The sequence below is a fragment of the Durio zibethinus genome, chromosome 21 (assembly GCF_047325235.1).
Source record: "Durio zibethinus cultivar Kanyao isolate XHJ-2024 chromosome 21, ASM4732523v1, whole genome shotgun sequence".
NCBI lineage: Eukaryota > Viridiplantae > Streptophyta > Magnoliopsida > Malvales > Malvaceae > Durio > Durio zibethinus.
The window spans coordinates 6,114,828-6,135,942 of record NC_143182.1 but is presented as its reverse complement, the minus strand read 5'-3'; the positions used below and the strand labels follow the sequence as shown (position 1 = coordinate 6,135,942).

The window sequence follows — 21,115 nt, the reverse complement described above, 5'->3', positions numbered from 1 at the left end:
TACTATTACTTACCTATTCCCAAGTCTGAACCCAAAATTTACAGGGAAAAGGTAGCATCATTAAGCGGAAAGGCCTACTCACATTTGGGTGGGTATTGCCGTAATAGGGTTATAAATGATTACCTTTACCGGTTTATTATTAAAAAAAAAAAAAGAAAAGGAAAAAAGCTTACCCGAAGCTTAATTTTCTGGATTTGATAATTTTTGTAGTTTTCTAATCTTGATTTGAATATTTAACGGATAGATGGTGAGCAAGTTCCAGCAACATCTAGTTTGGAAGCTAAGGCACTCGCAGTGTGGGAAGGGTATTCGAAATGGATTCACCTATTCTGTATAATCACCATAAATGAGAATAAAATATTACTATTAAAAATTATATAGAACAAAAAATTTAATTATGTAATATATAAAATTTAATAAATAATTAAAAATATTAAATTATTTTTCTATTTTAATTTTATTAATAAATAATTAATAATTTTATCTTGTCAAAAAAGAAATTATTTGAAAACAAAATAAAATGGAATAAAGAAGAACAAGCGTAAAAAAAAAAGGTAAAAGTGAAAAAAAAATTGCTATTGAAATTTAAAAATTTTCACTGAACCCAAATGGATCCAGTCTCTCTAATTGGATATGCAGCGCCATTAAAGTATCTGAGAGTACAATACATTTGTTATCTAAACATTGAGGTGACACGATAAAACCCTCTTTTCGCACCTCATCATAGTTGCATTTAAATCCAAATCAGGCCTAAGTATCTCTTACTTACCAAGTCTAAAGTGCAAAAAAAACAAATGCTAAATTGGATGCACTTTCGAGATGAATTTATAAATACGAAAACTTTTTGGATCTCAACCAATACCAAATAAATGCAATAGTTTCCCATCAAATGTATAAACTCTAATTTGAAATTTCAATTATGAAACTTTTGGAGCCGGAAGCAATTGATATTTATAGTAATTCGTCATCTTCGCACGTCATTCAAAATTGTTTGCATAAAACGGCATCATTTTCGTCAAAAAAGCCAAACCGAAACTAGTAACTCGTTGTGTTTGATATTTGAAGTTCAAATTCAAAAACAGATGCTTTATTTCCAAAAAAAAAAAAAATAAAGGACAAAATAATAATGTAGAAGAAACAGAACTAGTAGGGATCAAAATACTCACGCTCTTACGTAAATTGAAAGGACAATACAAGCTAAACTAGTAGCAACCACTTCAAATTGCTAATCCCTAACTGTAATAATTTCATTAATCCTAAAATTTAAAAGCCATAATTCTAATAATAATAATAACAAAAGCCACAAAAAAGAAAGCCACATAATTCTAACTACTCGGACCAATCACCAAAAGTTTTGTTTAATCAGTTGCACCTTACAATTTATGCCAGCGGTGCGTTCTTGGCGACGGCATCAGTATAGGCCTCCGACTAGGAAAATCATCGTTGCCCTCCACGACGTCTTTGATTTCGCGATCACGATCAACCTGGCGCACGTCCATGTCGTCGGGATCGCGTTCAGGGTCAGACTTGTCCATGGCAGCACGAGCCTGGTCCAGGAAGGGCTTAAATGTCATCTCCATCGCAAGCCATCCAACCGCTAGTGCCCCGAAAACCACCGCTGCTTGTTTCATAGCCGTTGATTTTCCCCATTTTCTCGCTGATTTTGATTAATAATTTGGATTCGCAATTGCGACTGTTAGTCATATATATAACTGTACTTTGCACAATCCAACGAGAGAAAGGGCTAAGGAACCACGTGGAACCCGCTAAACAACGGTTCTTCTAATAGACGGTCAAGATTCAACATTAAGGGAATTATTCGATAAAAATAAATTGGTTCAAAACGAGCCTCGGTCCACTTCAAATGTCTTTCCAGGTTTCACTCGGAAAAATCTATGTACTTAAAACTTTTTTTTCTCGTCACTAGCAACTGATGGAACAAAAACCAAATGAAAGCAGTTCCTAACCGAAGGTCAAGAACATGAACAACCTTAACTAATGTGCTCATATAATGGAGTATTTGATACCTCTCATAAGTAATAACATCAATAACCCAAGTGGCAGGCTCAACATTAACACTACCATAGTAGGATCGTGATAATCCAAGACTGCCTTCTATTTTTACTTTTTCTCTTTTTAAAAGCAACAACTGGAAATAAGATTATCTGCTTTAGCTAATTGCATTCGATAATCTTAGAATTCGTGATTAAGCCATCCAACACAGGCTAATAATCACACAGACTAGTAAAATGCCAATAAAATTCCTTTAATGTCCGTAACATCACCCACAAATTCTCCCTACAACAAATCTGTCTACGCATCCAGCTGTCAACAAAAATTTGCAAGCAAGGCAAGATATTTAACGACCTCGACCACGTCCACGACCACGGCCACGACCCCGACCACGTCCCAAAGGCCTCCCTGAAATTGGAAATAAATTAGAAAGATCAATTCAAACGATCCTTCAAGAAGAAAAAGTTTATACAAGTTAGGGGATTCAAAAAGAGAAAAGATGGGGCTTGAGAGAAATGGAAATACCAGCTGTTGGCTTCTTGGGTTTCACCCTAGGTGTTTCTTCAACCAGCAATGTCTCAAGATTTAAGCTGTCAGGCAGGATATAGTAGCGAATATTATTACCCCTCACACTAAGGTGATCCAAACTTACTGGATTTTTCCCCTTCAATGTAAGTTTCACTGTTTTCAGATGGGTGTTCATACTGATATCCACACCTACAACAAAAACAGCAAATCAATCAGTCAGAAAGCTTGCATACCAAAATGTTTATGTTTCAATCAGGAAATCCCCAAAGTATATTTAGCCATCTTTATACTCTATCGCTCATGGTCAAAACAGATACTCTCTATGTCAGAAGCATATAGGAAAACTTTTGACTATCAAAATACAAAATAAGAAAGAATGAGAGACATAGAAGCACATTAGGGACGAAGAAATCCAGCAAAATAAACAACTAAACTTTTTACTGCTACATGTGTGACAAAAGGGATCTTTACTTCAAGCCAAAAGAGCCACACATGTTTATGTAATTTTGTATCCAAGTATATGCTCCCAGAAACTGTTGTTGCCTCTTGTAAGATATCATCACTATTTTTCACCTATAGAAACCATCATGAGCTTAAAGTGCTGTAAGAGATTATCAGTTAAGACAAAGAGAACCAGCTCATCTTTTCCAGAAGGAGAATGAGTTCAAAGTTTGTGTCATTATTAACATTAAGAACAGTGACTATGGTGTTCTCATAACAGAATAGCCAAAAGTAGATTACTAATATGAGATTATAAGCTGGTAAGAAGCTACCACCACCACCCAAAAAAAAAAAAGGAACATGTTGCTGAAATCCACTTGTTCAACAACCAGGAAAGCAGTAAATAAAAAAAGAAATGCTGGAAAAATAGATAGGGTTTAGATAGCCAAGAAGAATTCCCCAGTGTTATATAACCCTCCAACTATTCAGCAAGTGAGAGAGTAGAAAATAAACATGTTCTGTAATAAAGGTACACAAAGTCATCCGTTAACAACAACGAGGTGAAAAGAAATTGTGCACACAGTAATTGGTTAGTCACAGAAATGAAAGTCCGCAAATGACCCAGTTTCATCTAATATGAGTAACTAACTCATAACAAGATATCATATGTGCAAATGGATAGTCAAAGCATACTAAGTCCAAAACCAGTTCATCTTAAAAGGTAATAACAAGTGATATCGTAGGTGAGCACCTAAATCTATCCCCAATTTTGAAGTTAGCAATTTAACTGAAAGGATAGCTACAGAATACATAATTGAAATGGGAATTATGATTATAGTTGGCATTATTCATTTTAGGAAAAAAAACAAAAAAAATGAGAAACAATAAACCCTCAATAACTATGGCACATGGACAAGAAATTTTAACAAATAATCCTAAGATCTTACAACTTCATTAAAACGGAGGGTTAGGGTTTAGCTAAACCCTAATGTACAGGAAAAATGAGAAGGGAAAGAAAGGAACCTGTGATGGTGCCGTGAACAACGGTTCCGTTCTTGAGCTCAATCGACACCGTTTCATTGTTCAACTTCATCAAAAACCTGCTCATTATTGTTCAAATCAAAACCATTATATTAAGAATCTAAAAAGATATTTTCCACATCACTTCGTACACAAAAGAAATGAAAACATCTCTTAGTAAAAGAAAAGATGAAACTCGATAAACTGACCTGACGAGCTTCATGTTGAGTAGAGAGACAGAGGAGAGATAGGGCTTGAATCAAAGGCGAGAGCCTGTCGAACTGTGGAAGTAGGCGGGAGAGAGAGGGACCTGTTTACTGCCAGGTTTGCTCTGGAAGGGGATCTAGGGCTCGGGCTACTACTGCTAAAAGCCATTTTGAATTTTGTGAGTTTCTTAAAACGACGCCGTAGGAAGAATAGTTGTTCTTAGGTATCGGCCCGAGACTTCACCACCGACCAATTTATGGTCCAAGATCGATCAAAGGAGGGATTGAAACCCAAAAGAAACCCAAAAACTTACGGCGTAAACCATCCTCATAAGTGTGAAAACCAACGAAGATGGGGTATTTCTATGGCATAAGTAAAAATAAATAAATAAATAAATAAAATTAAATAATCACATAAAATTTTATTATAATTAATTGAATTTTGAAATATTTATTTTTATTTAACTGAATTCTTATCAAATGAAAGTTTATTAATCATTAATATCCATTTTCAACTGATTAAGACTACAATTAAATGAAAATAAATGTTTAAAGATGCAATTATATGAAATAAATATTTAAAAGTTTAATAGGATGAAAATAAATATTTAAAAGTTTAATTAATTATAATAAACAATAAAAAGTTGAAATAATTATTTAATTTTTGTTGGAAAGACTTTTTTAGACCTAAGCCTATTTTTGTTTGTTTCTTTCTTCTGTTCCTATGAATGGACAGCAAATTTAAGTGAAAATGACAATTGTAAAGGTTACTAGTTGGTAGTTCCGAGCAATCTTGGTAATTAAGTCGGCTCCTTTCTTCGGATATGGTTTAGGGTCTTTTCCCCATATAGATGGCTGAAGCATTTTACCAATGACAACCAAATATAAACGAATGCCTCAATGTTCGAATTTGTCTCAACGTTTTCTTGATAAAAGAAAAAAGATGGTAATTTTTTCTTCTTCCAAAAGAGAAGAAAGTAGTTGTGGGCATTTCATGGATGCGCAAATCATGACAAACTTTATTATGCGGTTGTTATTTAGTTGATGGAGAGCACACTCAAACCATTTACATGACATTTACTAGTCTTTAAGACGATACTGAAATTAGCAATTTAACATGGTTGACGTCCCTGGCACACCCTGGCTTTCCCCTGCCATCTCTTTCGTTATCATCACATCAATGGCGGTCCTTCTTGATTTACTCTCTGGCTGCAAGAACCGCTGGTCCTTCCACCTGAAAATCAGTTACACACTAGTCATAAAAATCATGTGGTTAACAAATTATTAATGCTGCAAAATTGCTCCATCTGTAGCTTGATGCATTGCTAGATACGTTTAAGTTGAACCATAGACAGGGCATTTGAGATTGAATTATCTGAGTTGGTTAGTCCACTCCAAAGGTGTCAATTAGCAATGTTGTTTATCTTATAAGACTCAATTAAGCAGCAAATGCTAAATTTTTTACCTTGAATGTTGCACCCCATATCTCTTCATCTGCTGCAGGAACGGCAGTGATCTTGTTCTTGGGATTTTCATAGCTTCGTAACTCGCCTACTACAGTTGAGAAGAAGCATCCTGTAAAGTGTAAACCATTGAAAGCATTCTCATCAAACACTAATGCCATCAATTTTCCCAGAGTTGTGTAGGTATATATTTCTCGTTTCTGACAATTGGCTATTCTCTAGTAGGGTCCTGTATATTTTCAACTCATAAGTACAGGGCATTACAAAACAGAGAGGAATGCTTGATTGCTTATGGCAACTGGGATACATAATCTAATATTGAACTGTTAAAACGCCAAAAGGGAGGAAAAAAGATGATACCCGGAGGGAAAGAAGCAAGTGACTTGCCACATGCACCTTTAAGCATCTCTGCATCATCCGAAAATGACACAAATCCATCAGCAGTAATCCCCCAGTATAAAGGAACACTGCCAAACTGATCCTGTTTGTTATATTAAACATGTTAAACAGACAGATCGTTCTGAGGCAACATGCGAGCAAAACTACTAGTTTCCACTAGGCATTTAGATACCAATTATCAAAGTAACTTACAGTAGCCACGAACAATGCGGATGTAGACTTGTCAAATACTACAAACGCAAAATTGCCAGCAAGGTGACCAACCACATGGCTCGGAGGATAAGGGGCTCGGTCACGCAACGCTTTGTAAGCTTCAATCACCAGCATCACCTCATCCGCGGACTTGGCTAGACCATATTCTACTCTTAGGCTACCTAAGTTATCAAGCATGCCTTCAAACAAGCAGAATATATCATCTTTGACCCCAAATGATCTGCAGCCAATATGCATTTCCATTCTTATTAACAGGTCCAAAGGAAAACTATAATTTAGTTCCAAAGTTCAGCAATTTATAACAATTTTCCCCCTTTTTGCTAATTTTGTTAACGTATGTTCCTCACTTCCACTGTTCTTTGCATGTTCTGATGACTGATTTTTACCAGGTAATAGAAAAAAACACACTTATCAGTAGAAACAGGCTGGCAGCAGCCAACTGCCAAACTTTTCGGTCCTAACAACATGACACGTGGCAAACATGCAATGTTATCAGACGTTGAATATGTCATGCTAACTCACAGTGGACCCCGGTCCCAAACTGAAAGGCCTGCTCTATGATCAAATCCCAGATTGATCTTTTATTTTGAAACTTAGATGACCTATATATCTATGAATCCTTGCTATGAATAGCTACAAGCGGCTCGCTTGATTCAGAGGTAGTCTAAGAGCAAAGAGGCACTAGAAGTCACCCTTCAAGTTCTTGTTTTAGCCCCAGAAAACCCTCAAGAAAGAAAGGAGAAGATGGTGATCAAAAACCTTTTTTTTTGTCATGAATCTTACCAGAACGATCAACGTATAAACATGCAGTCTTTTTATGTTCGATAGAATTAACTTATAAACTGTTTATATTTTAATAATTTGTGTGTGTGTTGGTGTTGTATCTTACCTTGGTCGTAGAAGAGACTCATTCTGGTGAGAGTAAGCCAAGTTAACTTGTTCACCAATTTGTATGGAAACTGAGGAAAGGTTAGACTTGATGTAGCGTTTCATCAAAGCCAAAGAGGTGGTTCTGGGGGATGGACTCCGGTTTCCTGCAGCCACCAGCTCCTCTGGAGGCGTTAAAATTTCGCTGCTAAAAACACCTAACATAATGGTATCCCTTTCTCTTTACTTCTCTCTCCGGAGTTGTGCAAATTCAAATTGCTATGAATGTGGAATGGTAATAGGAAAGCGGCACTGTCATGCTACCATTTATAAGAAAATAGACAAGGTTAGAACTGTCTTTTTAAAATATTGTCATTTCAAAGCTGGTTGATTCCCTCTAAGTTGCTGATTAGGCCTCAGGTCCTGTGAGTAGATATAGCTGCAAAATTAAGATATTGGTCAGTCATGAAGCCAACATTATAGTACTATTGGAAGATTAAATTTTATTTATGATCCAATTCACAATTCATTAATGTTTTTGTTCCGTAAATCGGGGAATCATGGTTGCTTGCTGCAAACGAAACATAACTTTTTTTTTCTAATTTTTAATTGCTAATTCCATTCGGCAGCTCTAAATGTGAAGCCAATGTCTTAATCCGAGGAATCATTGTCATTACACAAAAGAAACGAATAAAATAATTAAAAGAAATTATAAACAAAGTGGGAACCTTATTAGGATTACACGAAATCTTATTAAACTATATATATATATATATATATATATCTCAAAATCAAAATTGAATCTAAGATAGCGACATCCATTACATATATCAGCCGGCTGATATGTGTAGATAGATGATGCAACTGTCAAGGCGACAAGGTGGTGGGAGGACTTCTTTGCCCCAGGTTTTGAGGATAATTGATGCTTTTTCTATTTACCCATTTCTACCTGCAAGCTAAGGTTTATGAATTTCACCGTAGGATCCACGTATACTTTAATATTAACGAAAGCAATTCTTTTGGTTTTTTCGACATCTAACTTTTGCATGATGACAAATTCTCCCACGTAAACCTCAAGGATCCCACTTTGATTAATTTCCCTAACTAAGTATGGTTAAGTATACACAGATATCTGTTGATTGGAGAGACACAACATCTTGAGCTACCTCGCCAGGAGCGGCGGTGCAAGTCACAGAGTTATCGGGTCCGACGCCATCCTGGCCTTGGTCCCGAGAAGCAATCTCCGCTGCCATTGGCTCCAGCTAATGAGCATTGGCCTGAACCGCACCTGGCAGGGCGGTACGTTGAAGAAACATAGTTCCGGCCCCAATCAACCCACGAGTGTCGGCCACCAAGATCAACCACAAGGTCTATGGGCACAAGGGGTGTCCTTTGGTTAATAGTGGTCAGGTGTTGAAGTGTAGAGGCATCTTTAGAGACGGGAATTACCAGGGCCTCGGGACGGAAAGACTTTTGGGCTAAAGATGGAGAAAAAAAGAAAAGTAATAGAGAAGTGAAGAGAATATATTGAAGAGATGCCATGCTAATCTCAAATTGTCGTAGCAGAGATGAAAGGGAAATAGGTACCGAGACAAAGTATAAATCCAGTTATATTTATAGTTGTGCTGAAGACAAGTCTTGACCTACGCTTGCAGTTTAATGTGAACTAATGTGGGGAGCCCACAAAAGGCTGAAGGTCAAAGCAGGCTACTAGAAGCAAAGCGAGCCAGGTTCTCTGGACGTGGTGGCATGGTAGAGGACTTTTGACTTTGACCACATTATCCTAATCTTTTTGCACTGAAAATAGGCATCATCCGATCATGATCTAGACCTGATCAGAGTTTTTATACATTTATGATATTTTCTTGTCTTAATTCATTTCGTGGAAGGAATTCCCTGCACTTGCAATTGAAAATTGTGTGGTTAGCATTAGAGAGAAGTCTACGTGTAAGGAATCTTTTAAATGTTGCTTAGAAAACTTACCCGGCTTTGCAATTTTATTTATTTCGATGAGATATAAATTTTTAAAATTTTAATTTAATAATAAATTTAAAAATTTTAAAAATTTTGTTGTTTTTTATTATTTATTTTTTAAAAAATATAATCTTTTGAAAAACTGATACATTATGTTATTCGATTGTGAGTGAATATATGCTGATTTTTTGTTTTTGTTTTTTGTTTTGTTCAGGAAAGAGTATAACTCTCGTAAGGAGGAAAGGGGAACAATCTTAGATCGAAACCAAGATTTTTAAATTTTTATAAAACCTCTTTAATCACTAAATCAAAAAATAAAAAATATTTTGATTTATTTTTAAATAAAAAAAATTAATTTTAAAAATTTGTATAAATTAAATCTAAATCTAATAATACAAACATGATAATTCAATTTATTGATACAATATTTATCGATTATTAATATTAATCAATTATTAAATTCAAATATATTTATTCATAAAATCAAATTTCTATAATATCATCACTTATTCAACTTGATTGTATTAACACATTGTTCCAATTTTATAGAGCGAAAAGTCTGTAATTTTTTTTTTTTTGTTTTTCTCTTAAAAAATTCTCTCCAGATAAAAAATTTCTTATTCATTGTTAAAATATCAAATGTGAGAACCTCGAGCAAATGACCACATATACGTGATGTTGCTAATATTTCATTTTTATTCATAACTTTTAAATTTTAATATTTGCCTTTATAATTTTGTTAAATTAATTTAAAATTCTTTTATGATGTCTATCCTTATTAAAATTTGACAAAATTTAATTGCACATATAAATGTAGATATATTCATGACAAAAGTGAATCTTAAGCTTAAATTTATATTATGTGATGATATGACACAACAATATTTTTTTAATTTAAAGATAATTAATTAAAAGGATGAATTTAAAATATTTTTAAAATATTATAAATTTAAAAGGTTAAATTTTAACGATTATAAGTGAAAATGACATTGCAAAAAGTTTTACTTGAAGACAAATTCAAATTATAAACTACTTAATTATCTTGTTCAAAGTCAGCTCACAAATAAACAGAAAAAAGTGAAAAAAAAAAATTTATTGTCAAAGAGCAAAAGCATAATAGACCAAATTTATTAAGAAAATTGCTTCTAAATCACATAATCAAAGTTCAAATTCATACCAAAATTCTCAAGCATTGCAAGCCAACTTGACAAAATAAAAATTGTACATTTCGTTTTTTATAATTAAAATAGTAAAATAATTTTTTATGCATTAAAGAATAAATCAAAATGAAATGGGTGCAAATTTTAAAATCAAATCAATTTAATAAAATAATAGATGACAAACTCAAAATTTTTTGTATGTAAATATGAAAGTGTATGACATTACAAATTAATCATGGATAGGAGGCTGAGTCAGTAAAATGCGTGTCCCAGATTCAAGATTTAAACCCACCTGTGACGCAATCCCGACTCATTCTTTCAAGCAAAGAGTGGAAAGATACGAGACAAATAGAGATTACCACATAGAATTTGAAGGGTGTTTTGGCCATCTTGTTCAGACAAAGACATGAGCTTGTGAAATGAGAAGAATTCTACTTTTGTTGGAGTTAAAAAGAGGAAATGCGATAAATTTTTAAGAAGAAGATAGATGGTAGGAATAATTAGGATTTGAATTGAATTGGATTGAATTTTATTTTTTTAAATATTATATAATATTATAAATTTTTAAATTTTAAGTCGAATATTTATATAATTTAAATTAAATTAAATTAAATTTTATAGATTTAATTTTATTTATTTTATTGATTTTTAAATTTAAATTTTTTATTTTTATATATTATTTTTATATATTTAAATAAATTTTGATATAAAATTATTATTTTTATTTTATAAAAATTTAAAATATATGTAAAAGTTAAATATTATATAATTTGATTTGGGTTTTTTTTTTTTTTGCTTTTTTACCTTTGATGTAAAATCTGATCCCACCCAAATATTACATTTAATATTCAAATTTAATCTAAATTAAATAAAAAAAATCCATCTAAATCAAATCAAGCAGTATAATCTTAAATCAATTTTATTTTTTAATTTTTTTTTCTCCTCCTACTAGAGAGTAGAGGCCGGAGCCACTGAAAGAAGTCAAATTGATTTGTTTTTTTCTTTCTTGGTACTTGGGCACTACTCTTTTCTTTCTTCCCAATTTCTGAGGTTATTGGATTTTCCCTTCAATTGCTCTGACATTCTTATCAGGTGGAGAATTTTTAATTATAAGAACCGTATAAAATATAAAAAAATAAAAAAAACCAACAGCCCATAATTAATTATAATCAGTTTTTATGTTTTCTTCTTAATACAAGTCTCATTATAGAAACACGCTAAAAACGCATGAGAATTAACACAAAAGAAAAAGTTCGTTGATACAGAAAAAGAATGCGAGACCATCTAAAAATATAGTACAACAACAGTTTGGAATCATGTTTCCGAACTAAACCCAAAGCTTCTCAAAGCTATAGGTCAATGAACTACATTTACAGGTGATTTTATTAATGCAAATAAATTACTCCATCGAGATACATGAAGTTAGAAATGCAGCATTGTGCACAACTTTTATTTACAAACATAAATCTGCACGTAGAACTACCAAATGCCCTCCTTTGACATTTTCAGGAAATGGGACAACCTGATATTTGGGAGATCAACTACATCCGTCTTCTTCTTTATCCTTGTCACCTTCAGTGACTCTGCATCCTTCAACTGTGTAACTGTTATCGAGACCAAGTTGTAGAACTGTTCAACAATGGTTAGCAAAGAAATTAGTATACTTTCACCATGTAACATATCAGTCAATAATAAATCCACACTGGTTGGAGCATACTTTTAGGTTTAACCATCATATGGGGTATCTAAAGCAGATAATGCAAGAATCAAGCAGCAGAGCTCTTCTCTAAATAACATTTTTCATCTTTATAACCAACCCAGAATTTTGTGTGGCCCAAGTGCTTAGTTAGCATTTAATGAAGCCAACACCATTTGGAAAAAAAAAAAAGAAACAGATGGGGTGGATTACCTCACAGACACCATGCAGCAACAACCTATGGAAAGGATCTTGGACCTGCAAGGCGAGGACATCTCCATCTCCACTTTCCTTGATGAAGGCTCGTATGCAATCCTAAAAATGACAAGAAAGCTTATTCCTCCTAACAGTTTAAAAGATGAAGCATTTAAGACCAGAAAAACGATAATATACCAAGTTGGATAATAAGATACCTCATCTTTTAACAGTTTTACATGCCTAAGTGAAAGCCTGGAGAATATTTTAACTTGGATTGGTCTTATGTCAAGCTATATTTGACTCGTGTAAATTAGCTGTTTACTTAATTTACTAGTCGCTAATATAAAATTTTCAACCAGAAATCTACTCTCAAGTTTTTCAAGCATATACATTCTGACTCTCGTAGGACATATTGGGAACTTGGAGTTTACAAAGCACACTAACCCTGCTAAGCCTGTCTTAACCAATACTTATCCCCTTGATTACAGCATAAATATCAAGCTGGGGTCTATAGCGTACTGACATTACACCTAGCACAGTCCTATCCCTCTTGCACATGTATCAAACAGATTAGTTAATAACTTAAAGAAAATAAAAATAAAAGCTCAAGAGAAGACACCAGTAACGATAATCATTCTCAAAGAAGCAAAAGCAAAATTGTGTACCTCATAACCTTGAATGAGCTCTGAAAGAAAGCTACGGCGTAGTGCTTCCCTTGTTCGACAATCAATTCTCCGCCATGCATTCAAGACAGCCATCTTATCACCATCAGCATGAAATTTCTTCTTTGTCGACGAATTATTTAAGGCACCAATAATATTAGCCTAACACAGAGGAAAAGACAACAACTTGAGCATGTTGCCACATTACATGCCAATCCAACAAGAAAATTTAGATTACGGTCAATTTAACTTACAATCGAAATGACATTAAAGGAAACATAAGCAGATAAAGCAAAGGCATGCAAATAATGCAATTTTTCCAATTAAACACTAACCAATATTTTCCCGATTCTGGAAATTGCTTAAGGTTATCTTCTTCAATTACAGAAACTTTTTAAAAGATTGAAAAGTTTTCATAAACAAGGGAAGCAAAATGACCTCTTTATCCATGTCTATATTCCTAAATTTGTCCCATTCTCCCACATTAGTCATGCAAAACGCTGATGGTGGCACATCATCACCTATGAATGAATTACAAATAAATATATCAGTATAATAGACTCTGAAAGTTAATGCTAAGGAACTAGTGTGGTGGGCTGCTGGTGATTGCAATTAAGGCAAATCAATCAAAAGTATAATGAGACACCAAGACTATTAAGTGCGCTAGACAACAACAATGTTCTCATCCCTTCGGCTATCATCATACCAAGTTACCATTGTACCCATAGAATGACAGTTCCTGACCACATTCCTAATACCCAAAGGCAAGCATTAGGCATCAATGAATAACACTGCTCATTGCTCAAGTTGCATAGCTATAGTACACATGAATACAAGAGTTACTGGTTACTACACAGTGCATACAGTGAAATGAGAGATCTTCGGAAGGACACATCCTTACCCCATGGTGGTGGAGCAAATAAACCTCTGATTTCTTCCGCATTCAAGCGAGGAACAAGTTCCATCAATAAACGATCATTTAACCATCTCCGAGAACGTCGGCTTGTAACCTGCAACAAGTAAACAATCAAGTGGGGGGTAATGAATAGCATATTCTAGAAATATCTCGCAACAAACACAGAAATGAAACCATTCACAACGAAATTCATAAATGAGCTAGTTCAAAAATAGTTTTAAATAGACTAAAATTTCAATAAGAAGGATCACATATCAAATGAGCTAGAAATCACCAAAAAAAAAAGGTTAAATCAATCCAACACCTATCAGTAAACTAATGAAAGCTCGATCATTTCATTTTCTGAAATTGATACCACAAAATGGATCGCATAATCAACATATCAAATGAGAAATTATTCTAAAAAATGGACCCATTGGGCAGTGATAAAGAACGTTACTTTTCCAGTCAAGCTCTCGAGAAGCTCAATCTTCTTCTCAATCGAGAGCCCACGAGATTTGCTATTTTCTCCTGCCGAAGATTTAAAGTAAAAATCACTGAATTTCCCCAAAAGGGAAAGCTTTGAGCTTTTCTCAAAAAAGGTATAATTTTATTCATATATAACAATTTAAAGACCAGATGAACAAAAATTAACTCCAAGAGTCAAAATCAATCTGGGTTTTCGTATCATACCAACACCCAAAAAAAAAAAAGTTTACCTTTACGAAGCTCAATCAAGGGAGATGATAGAAGAAGGTTGGCTTCTCTTTGCAGAACCTCGGGAGTCGCCATGACTGTGATCGACTGATTTAGGTGATGATCGGACCTGTGATCGATGGGTATTTTACTGACGGTTTTTTTTTTGTAGGAAAGATAAAATCGAAACGCGGCGTTACCCTTATTATGAACTGGGAAACAGAAGAATATGCCCTTTCTGACTACCTCCGATGCTAATCCTAGGCCGAACTGCGTAAAAAGCTTGAACCCTAAAATCTGCTTTTCCGTTGTACTTTGAGGACGAGATTGCCCGGTTCCGTGTTGAAGCGGGAGGGATTTTTCCAACGTACAATTTCGATTGAGATGGTAATTGGTAAGGTCAGATACGTGTCATTTTAGGGTGGGGCACGTGGGAGAAGTAGAGGAAACTACTGAGGAATATACTTCGTATGATTCTTTTGATTCTTTTTATAATGTTCTTTCACATTTGGTTAGTAGTATTTTTTTTTTCTCAGTACTTTTGAATAATAAATACTCGCTTTCAAAGAGTTTTTTTTCTTTTTATTATTAATTTTGAAGGATTGGTTTAGTCCATAGCTTGTGGTGGGAATAAGTCCAAATTAATCTATCAAATCTTATCTTCTTAATTTTCATCGTTGGGTTTAATCAAGACCTTCTATTTATTTTTTGATATCAATTAAATCTCTTCATCCTTTTTTATTTTATTTTATTATTTTCGTTCGTGGTAATATTAGCTATATTAAAGTTTATGCTTCATAAAATTATAATGTTTTGACAAATTGTGGGATCCTCTAATCCTTTAGTTTTTTCTTGATGTATTAGTATCTTGCCCTTACATAAGATACTCATAAAAGGAATCTTGGATATATGTTTTTTTGAATTAAGTAAAACTGTTATGGTCACCATATTTCTCCATGAACAGATGATAAATGAACCTCTTGAAGAGATAAATCCATGAGCGGCCACTCAGCTGTTCTTTATATGATGCGGAGGGCAATGGTTGGTTGACGCCTTACACACAGCCACATACATAGTCCATAGTCCATACTCTACTGCCCTAATTTCTGCTTGTTAGTTTTTCACTACTTTCATGCTGCACAGGGTCAGGTAGATAGGCCTTTAAAAAAAATTTTTTGACTGATGAAGTAAAAGAGAGTGAGAAAAGAATATACATCAAACAGGAATCTGTCTCTCATTTTCCTCCCTCGACGAGTCTACCCTAATTATGAGAGGCTTCTGAATATCCAAGGAAGAATCTGCCACGATAGGGAGCATTGCTGGGCCGAAGATCCTCTCCATCTTAGCATTCTCAGCCAGTGTTTTGTCCAAAGAAGCCTTGGCAACTTTAGTAATGTAAACGATCATAATCACTGTGAAAGAAAGAAGAAAGAAAAAACAAAGTAATATTATTTCAAAAGAAGAATAAAATAAAATAAAAAACACCTATAATATCAATCATGCTACCTAAATCCCCTGAACATGTCTTAAACTTAAGATCTAGCGACTAAGGACTAATAGATTGCACCCAAGACATGCAATTAAGATGGTAGATTCATTTAATCAATGCAATCTAACAGTAAGCCTTGGTTAACCTGACAAATCATAGGTGATGGGAGCTTACCAGATACAGCAAAACCGAGTGCCATAAAAACCTGTATCCACCAAAGGTCAATGGAGGAAATTAAGCAATATCCTGGGAAGAATCAGAAACCAATTTATGCTCTGATCCAATATATATCACTGTATGGAAAAGGATGATCGTGCAAATCATTCAGTTACAATAAAATTGATAGAAATATATTATGTTGAGAACTCTGTATCATTTTTACTACCAAATGCGAGTTAAGGATCAATTACACTCCAAAAGTTAACAAAAAAAGGGGCATAACACTAACCCAATGAACTGTGGAAACCTCATTCCATCCATGTGTGACATCAGAAAGGTCCTTTAGAGTTGTTCCAATATATACCAGTCCAAACGTGGAAGGCTGTAATAACAAACAAACAAACAAACAAGAAATTTAGTAACTTAAAAATGCTCAACCAAAAAAGAACAAAAAGAAGAAATGTCAAAGCGAGGACAAGGACAAGAACAACAGTAAGACATTTGCCCAACAAATAGCTTAATGCAAGGAACTATGATTAAAATGATCAAATGAACAATGCATTTTAGGATCATCTCCAATAAATAAAACAGAAGATAGTTATAGAAGCAAATACCATCATCCCTAACCAAGATGCCAACACATACTCCCCCAGACCAACAGGAGTCACAGAAAGGAGGTAATTCAACATGTTGAATGGCAATAAAGGAACAAGCCGAAGCAGCAAAACTATCTGTTGGTTAAAGCGACCGATAAATAAAGAAAACAATTAACAATTAAACAACAGAAAATTTCATAATATGTTAGAAAATGTAAGCTAATCCACAAATTTTCAAAACAGTAGGGCAGGAAATCAAGAATCCACTGTCCTACACATTTTTGGAAGCTTATAAATATCATTAAAAAGCAAACTTAGTTTCTGGAATTCATTTTACCATATGGAGTATACAGTACATGCAAGTCCTAACGTCCTTGAGAACTATTTAGCCTTAGAATTCACATTCATTGAGTGGTCAAGCCAAAAAGGGGTCTCCAACTCTTTTCTTAAAATTTCTAACTACAAAAGCTACAGCTTTCTAGCTTTCTAGAAAAGTTGTTTATTCTTATTAAAAAAGAACGGATTTCTATTATTTCTTTCCAGGATTTGCTATCAATTACGGTGAGAAATCATTAACTGAAACTCTCCACATCACATGCAACGACATATATGCATAATACAGGCATAAGCAAACACATTCACATTTTACATTGGAGAATCTTAAGCAAAGGACCACATTGCTCTTGTTTTCAATGTTTCATGACATTTTGAGTTCACATAAAGGCTCCTAAATGGTTAGATCCCTTTACATTGAATTCAAAATTTAATACTAAACACATTAGATTTTATAAAATAAATATCAACACAACTTAGAAATATTAAGGAAAACTGAAAATTATGAAAAATGATGCACCGTTACTAACAAATGCAGTTAAGTGAAATCCAGACCTCCTTAACATCAATCATCTGCATAAAATAATTCATTCCATTGGGAAATTCTTTAAGCATTAATTTAAGGCTATAGCCTATCAGACATTGTTATTTATGATAACCGTGTTGCCTATATGCTAAGAAAATATGAAAATAAATAGACAACAAGAAGTGGAGGCAACATATTCACCAAAAATAATATCACATACAGGCACAATAAGCTAAGAAAAGACCCAAAACTCATGCCTTAAAACCAGATCTCTCAATTGCAATGGAAACAGCCTGGAAATTTGGGTATTTCCTTAGCTTGGAGATGACATATGATCTTCCGATCTGCCAGAAAAGCAAATGAAAGGCATTAAAACTTATTCTTGCCAGAAAAAATAAGAAATATTCAATTCATGACTAGCACTACTTGGTCAAAATCTGACATTAGTCTTATCAAGAAAATATTGCACATGCTTATACTCAGGTACTCATACACATCACACCCCAGCTCAAGAGACTCACTGTTCTTCCAAGAAAGAAAGCAACTGTAGCCCCTATTGTAGCACCAATTGAATCAGCAATAAATCCCACAGGCAGCCCAAACAGAAAACCTCCCCCAAGCTGCAACACAGGAAAAGTAGAAAACATTTGTCTTGTTCTTGGAAAACCATATGTGCGTCTAGTAGTACTTCTGCTATTGAGACAACTGAATGTGGTTTCAAAATCAGTAGTATATTAATCTAAATGCAGCAAACAGTGAGAACTGACGGTAAGAACTGAAGCAGGAACAGCAAGAATTGTGAGAGGAATGTATGCACAGGCCCTGCAAGACCAAGAAAGATAAGTTTGATGCACACGGTTGAAGTTGAATAAACTTAAAAAATGAGCAGGTCACGGCAATAGAGCAAACCGAGTAGTGTCATGCAATTTTTGTAGAAACGGGTTAAATGATAGTTTTCAACTTATGCTACAATCAGGATTACATTCTAATTCCCATTTTGTTCTTTGGGCTACAGATAGAGGAAATGACAGAATTTTACATTTTGTTCCAAAACAAAACCTTTCAGTTAAATGTTCACTAACTTGTCACGTTACAATATTGAACAGGGTAAGAATAGATGAGGAGAAAATCAATAATTTACACCTTAATTAAGTAAAATTGAATGATCTAAGATTCAGCCATCATGAATAACATAGTACTAACTTACAGCACAAGAGGACCCCATAGCCCAAGATCCTCCTTTAACCAGGACAAAAAACCCTTCAACATCTGCAGCATCAATTCTTTCAGTTAACAGAGTTACAAAGATGCAAATATGAAAAAAAAAAAAAAAATCCACTTAATTTTATAATATAATATTATCTTCTTGACAATTTCCTGTGTAACTAAATTTTAGTTTATCTAAAAACACCATATCTTAAAAGTTAAAACCAATTAATTATGTGCTTATATTTCCACAAAACAACAATCATTCAAGAACACAATGGTGGTCAAACTAAAACAAAATAAGTATATCGGAATTAAACATAAAATATAATAAAAAGAAAAAGGAAATACCTTTTCGATGGGAAGGGAAACGAGGGCGGTGACAATGGCGGCCAAGACAAGGAGGGATAGTCCGATTCTAAAAGCTGAGACCCAAGTAATGGAGACTACCGCCATGTCAGAAAACGAGAACAGCCTTTGTTGCCAGGGCCTCCAGCGGCTGTCGTTTCGTTAGCTGTGGTGGTCGTCTACGCCCCAGCCAATGCCACCTTGCCTCAACAACGACCGTGCCCTCAATCCCACGAACTTTGCCAGATTTAACCCAAATTTTGTTTAAGAAAAAAAAAAAGAGGAACCCATATTTATCTAAATTTAGATAATTGCTGTTGTTATAATTACTGGGATATAATTTTAGTGTGTGTTTCTTTTTTTGTGTATTGAGTTTAAAGTTTCAAACCAACCAGTTTGTTGTTACTCGTAATTCATGTTTGGTTGTTAGCTGATCACTTTTACTAAGAAAGAAAAAAGAAAATAGAGTTGCTTGCAAGCAAGTTGGACGGTTATCTGTGTCTTGGTTCAAGTGTCACGTCCTCGGCGGGCGCATTAGGCACAGGCGCACCAGCACGTGCAGCTGAGGTTGAGGCCCGCGCATAGGAGCATTGACGAGAGTTTACGCGCAAGACTTCGGAGAGAAGGCCAGAATACTCGCATAGCACGATGCAGGTCAGCCCGCTCAACCAAGGCTTAGCCCGCATGATGCCTGCACCACATTCAAAAGGGCTCAAGATGAGAGATATGTAAAGGAATCTCATAGAAGATCACAAGATCAGCAAAAATCTTCTGACAGATCTGATTAATCTTATAATTCAAGAGACAGAATTTTAATTTATTATAATTTTTATAATTATTTGATTTTAGCTTTGATTCTAAAAATTTAGTCGTAGTTAGAAGTCTCAACTATAAATAGAGGATTATTCTATCTTCATCTTTACATCATCATACATATTTCTGTTTCAGTAATATATAACATATTTTTAGTAACACTCTTATTTTTCTGTTTCTCTCAAATTTACACATTCTACCTTTTTCATTATTCTAATGTTCATAAGCTTGTATTTTAAATTAACTTAAGCTAAAAAGAAGTAATTCTAAACTTAAAATCATACGAATTTTAAATCTAAGATCGGAGTTCGTGAACACAAGTGCTACACTGAAATTAGACAGGGTTTGGAGGCATCTAATTAAGGAATGGGCTTTCAAGGCTTTTCTGGGTTTCTTCTTTTCTTTTGATTTGGGTGAATGGAACATCAGCATTTTTACCCATTCTGGGCCTGCACTTTTTTTAGAAAAGTAACATTTTATTTATCTAAAAGGGCGGGGATGGGCTGGAAGTAAGCCATGGACCATGGTCATAGAATAGATAGCTTCTTTTGTTAAAAAATGAAAAGGGTATAATATGCTATAATATTTACAAGCTTGGAAGTTGGAGGTACAGGACAATTAATTAATGGACAAATACAAAAACTTTAGAGAATTAAGCAAAAATTCGTGGAGTGAAACCCCAATTTTGACGAAGACAAGTGTTGATGGGGTTTTTTTTAAACAAATTCTGGGGCTGCATTTAGATTGTGCTATTTGGACCAAAATTTTGGTTCACTCGATTTTTTTTTTTTTTGAGGCCTTGCCTTGTTCATATGACAAAAGCAAAATTGGTTCTCCTAAACTTTCCAGAAGAACATACATAAGCATGTAGACTAGTTTTATTATTGTTGTTCAAATAAAATTTTATTCAATTGTGATTGTTGGAGATATATTTAGAAATGATTGTTGAAACATCAATAGCTCTAGATGCCTATATATATATATATATACATATATATATTATATTCATGTGATATTAGATTATACAATGAGAATTGGTCATATTTTATTTCATATATCTTATTATGTTCATTTTAAAATTCGAACTCAAATTTTCAAAATAAAGTTTTAAACTCTAAATATTGAAGTGTCTCCTTAATACTATATTAGCATTAGTTTTGAGTTTTTTCCCAAAATAAGGTAGTGGGAAATCTTATTTCCTTGGTGGCACTATT

The 21,115-nt window shown here is 34.1% G+C and overlaps 4 protein-coding genes and 1 pseudogene across 10 annotated transcripts; all 5 read right to left on the bottom strand.

The window, feature by feature from the left end:
- Positions 1-1,147: 1,147 nt before the first annotated feature.
- On the bottom strand, positions 1,148-1,667 carry LOC111305183 (outer envelope membrane protein 7 pseudogene; annotated as a pseudogene).
- A 315-nt stretch (positions 1,668-1,982) lies between these two features.
- On the bottom strand, positions 1,983-4,368 carry LOC111305182 (small nuclear ribonucleoprotein SmD1a). Its single transcript, XM_022902463.2, has 4 exons — positions 4,212-4,368; positions 4,006-4,082; positions 2,539-2,730; positions 1,983-2,421 (listed from the first exon to the last, which is right to left on the bottom strand). The coding sequence occupies exons 1-4, from the start codon at positions 4,223-4,225 to the stop codon at positions 2,360-2,362; spliced, it is 345 nt and encodes a 114-aa protein (XP_022758198.1). The 5' UTR covers positions 4,226-4,368; the 3' UTR covers positions 1,983-2,359.
- An 802-nt stretch (positions 4,369-5,170) lies between these two features.
- On the bottom strand, positions 5,171-7,491 carry LOC111306080 (stem-specific protein TSJT1-like). Of its 2 annotated transcripts, XM_022903986.2 has the most exons (5): positions 7,173-7,485; positions 6,263-6,503; positions 6,032-6,152; positions 5,674-5,783; positions 5,171-5,442 (listed from the first exon to the last, which is right to left on the bottom strand). In XM_022903986.2, exons 1-5 carry the CDS (start codon positions 7,373-7,375, stop codon positions 5,407-5,409), a joined length of 711 nt encoding a protein of 236 aa, XP_022759721.2. In that variant the 5' UTR covers positions 7,376-7,485; the 3' UTR covers positions 5,171-5,406. The 2 variants fall into 2 exon arrangements, with proteins under 2 accessions (XP_022759721.2, XP_089606991.1); XM_089750865.1 differs by lacking the exon at positions 5,171-5,442 and having other exon boundaries at positions 5,768-5,900; positions 7,173-7,491.
- Positions 7,492-11,518: 4,027 nt separating this feature from the next.
- LOC111305180 (R3H domain protein) lies at positions 11,519-14,815 on the bottom strand. 3 transcript variants are annotated; one of them, XM_022902457.2, is made up of 8 exons: positions 14,632-14,771; positions 14,455-14,561; positions 14,196-14,266; positions 13,742-13,850; positions 13,279-13,361; positions 12,844-13,002; positions 12,194-12,295; positions 11,519-11,913 (listed from the first exon to the last, which is right to left on the bottom strand). In XM_022902457.2, the coding sequence occupies exons 2-8, from the start codon at positions 14,525-14,527 to the stop codon at positions 11,764-11,766; spliced, it is 747 nt and encodes a 248-aa protein (XP_022758192.1). In that variant the 5' UTR covers positions 14,528-14,561; positions 14,632-14,771; the 3' UTR covers positions 11,519-11,763. The 3 variants fall into 3 exon arrangements, with proteins under 3 accessions (XP_022758192.1, XP_022758191.1, XP_022758196.1); XM_022902456.2 differs by having other exon boundaries at positions 14,455-14,815; XM_022902461.2 differs by lacking the exon at positions 14,196-14,266 and having other exon boundaries at positions 14,455-14,748.
- Positions 14,816-15,591: 776 nt separating this feature from the next.
- LOC111305181 (uncharacterized) lies at positions 15,592-19,520 on the bottom strand. 4 transcript variants are annotated; one of them, XM_022902462.2, is made up of 9 exons: positions 19,092-19,520; positions 18,742-18,803; positions 18,302-18,356; positions 18,056-18,154; positions 17,792-17,878; positions 16,694-16,810; positions 16,369-16,461; positions 16,095-16,125; positions 15,592-15,843 (listed from the first exon to the last, which is right to left on the bottom strand). In XM_022902462.2, exons 1-9 carry the CDS (start codon positions 19,194-19,196, stop codon positions 15,647-15,649), a joined length of 846 nt encoding a protein of 281 aa, XP_022758197.1. In that variant the 5' UTR covers positions 19,197-19,520; the 3' UTR covers positions 15,592-15,646. The 4 variants fall into 4 exon arrangements, 2 of the variants coding, with proteins under 2 accessions (XP_022758197.1, XP_089606419.1); XR_016331252.1 differs by having other exon boundaries at positions 15,767-15,843; positions 16,095-16,166; XR_016331253.1 differs by having other exon boundaries at positions 15,831-15,843; positions 16,095-16,213.
- Between the last annotated feature and the right edge of the window lie 1,595 nt (positions 19,521-21,115).

Bases quoted from the DNA above. Each gene is read 5' to 3' on its own strand.
- LOC111305182 (XM_022902463.2), bottom strand. The intron at 2,731-4,005 runs GTTCCTTTCTTT...TTTTTGTTGTAG, and splicing joins TGTTCACGGCACCATCACAG to GTGTGGATATCAGTATGAAC. The intron at 2,422-2,538 runs GTATTTCCATTT...TTCCAATTTCAG, and splicing joins ACCCAAGAAGCCAACAGCTG to GGAGGCCTTTGGGACGTGGT.
- LOC111306080 (XM_022903986.2), bottom strand. From the start codon at position 7,375: ATGTTAGGTGTTTTTAGCAGCGAAATTTTAACGCCTCCAGAGGAGCTG. The intron at 6,504-7,172 runs GTAAGATACAAC...TATTGGCTGCAG, and splicing joins GAGTCTCTTCTACGACCAAG to ATCATTTGGGGTCAAAGATG. The intron at 6,153-6,262 runs GTAAGTTACTTT...TATAACAAACAG, and splicing joins CCGCATTGTTCGTGGCTACT to GATCAGTTTGGCAGTGTTCC.
- LOC111305180 (XM_022902456.2), bottom strand. From the start codon at position 14,527: ATGGCGACTCCCGAGGTTCTGCAAAGAGAAGCCAACCTTCTTCTATCA. The intron at 13,851-14,195 runs GTAACGTTCTTT...TACTTGTTGCAG, and splicing joins TCGAGAGCTTGACTGGAAAA to GTTACAAGCCGACGTTCTCG. The intron at 12,296-12,843 runs GTACACAATTTT...TGTCATTTTTAG, and splicing joins AGCTCATTCAAGGTTATGAG to GATTGCATACGAGCCTTCAT.
- LOC111305181 (XM_022902462.2), bottom strand. From the start codon at position 19,196: ATGGCGGTAGTCTCCATTACTTGGGTCTCAGCTTTTAGAATCGGACTA. The intron at 18,357-18,741 runs GTAAGTTAGTAC...TTGGTCTTGCAG, and splicing joins CTATGGGGTCCTCTTGTGCT to GGCCTGTGCATACATTCCTC. The intron at 18,155-18,301 runs GTCAGTTCTCAC...CCTGTGTTGCAG, and splicing joins TTCCTGCTTCAGTTCTTACC to CTTGGGGGAGGTTTTCTGTT.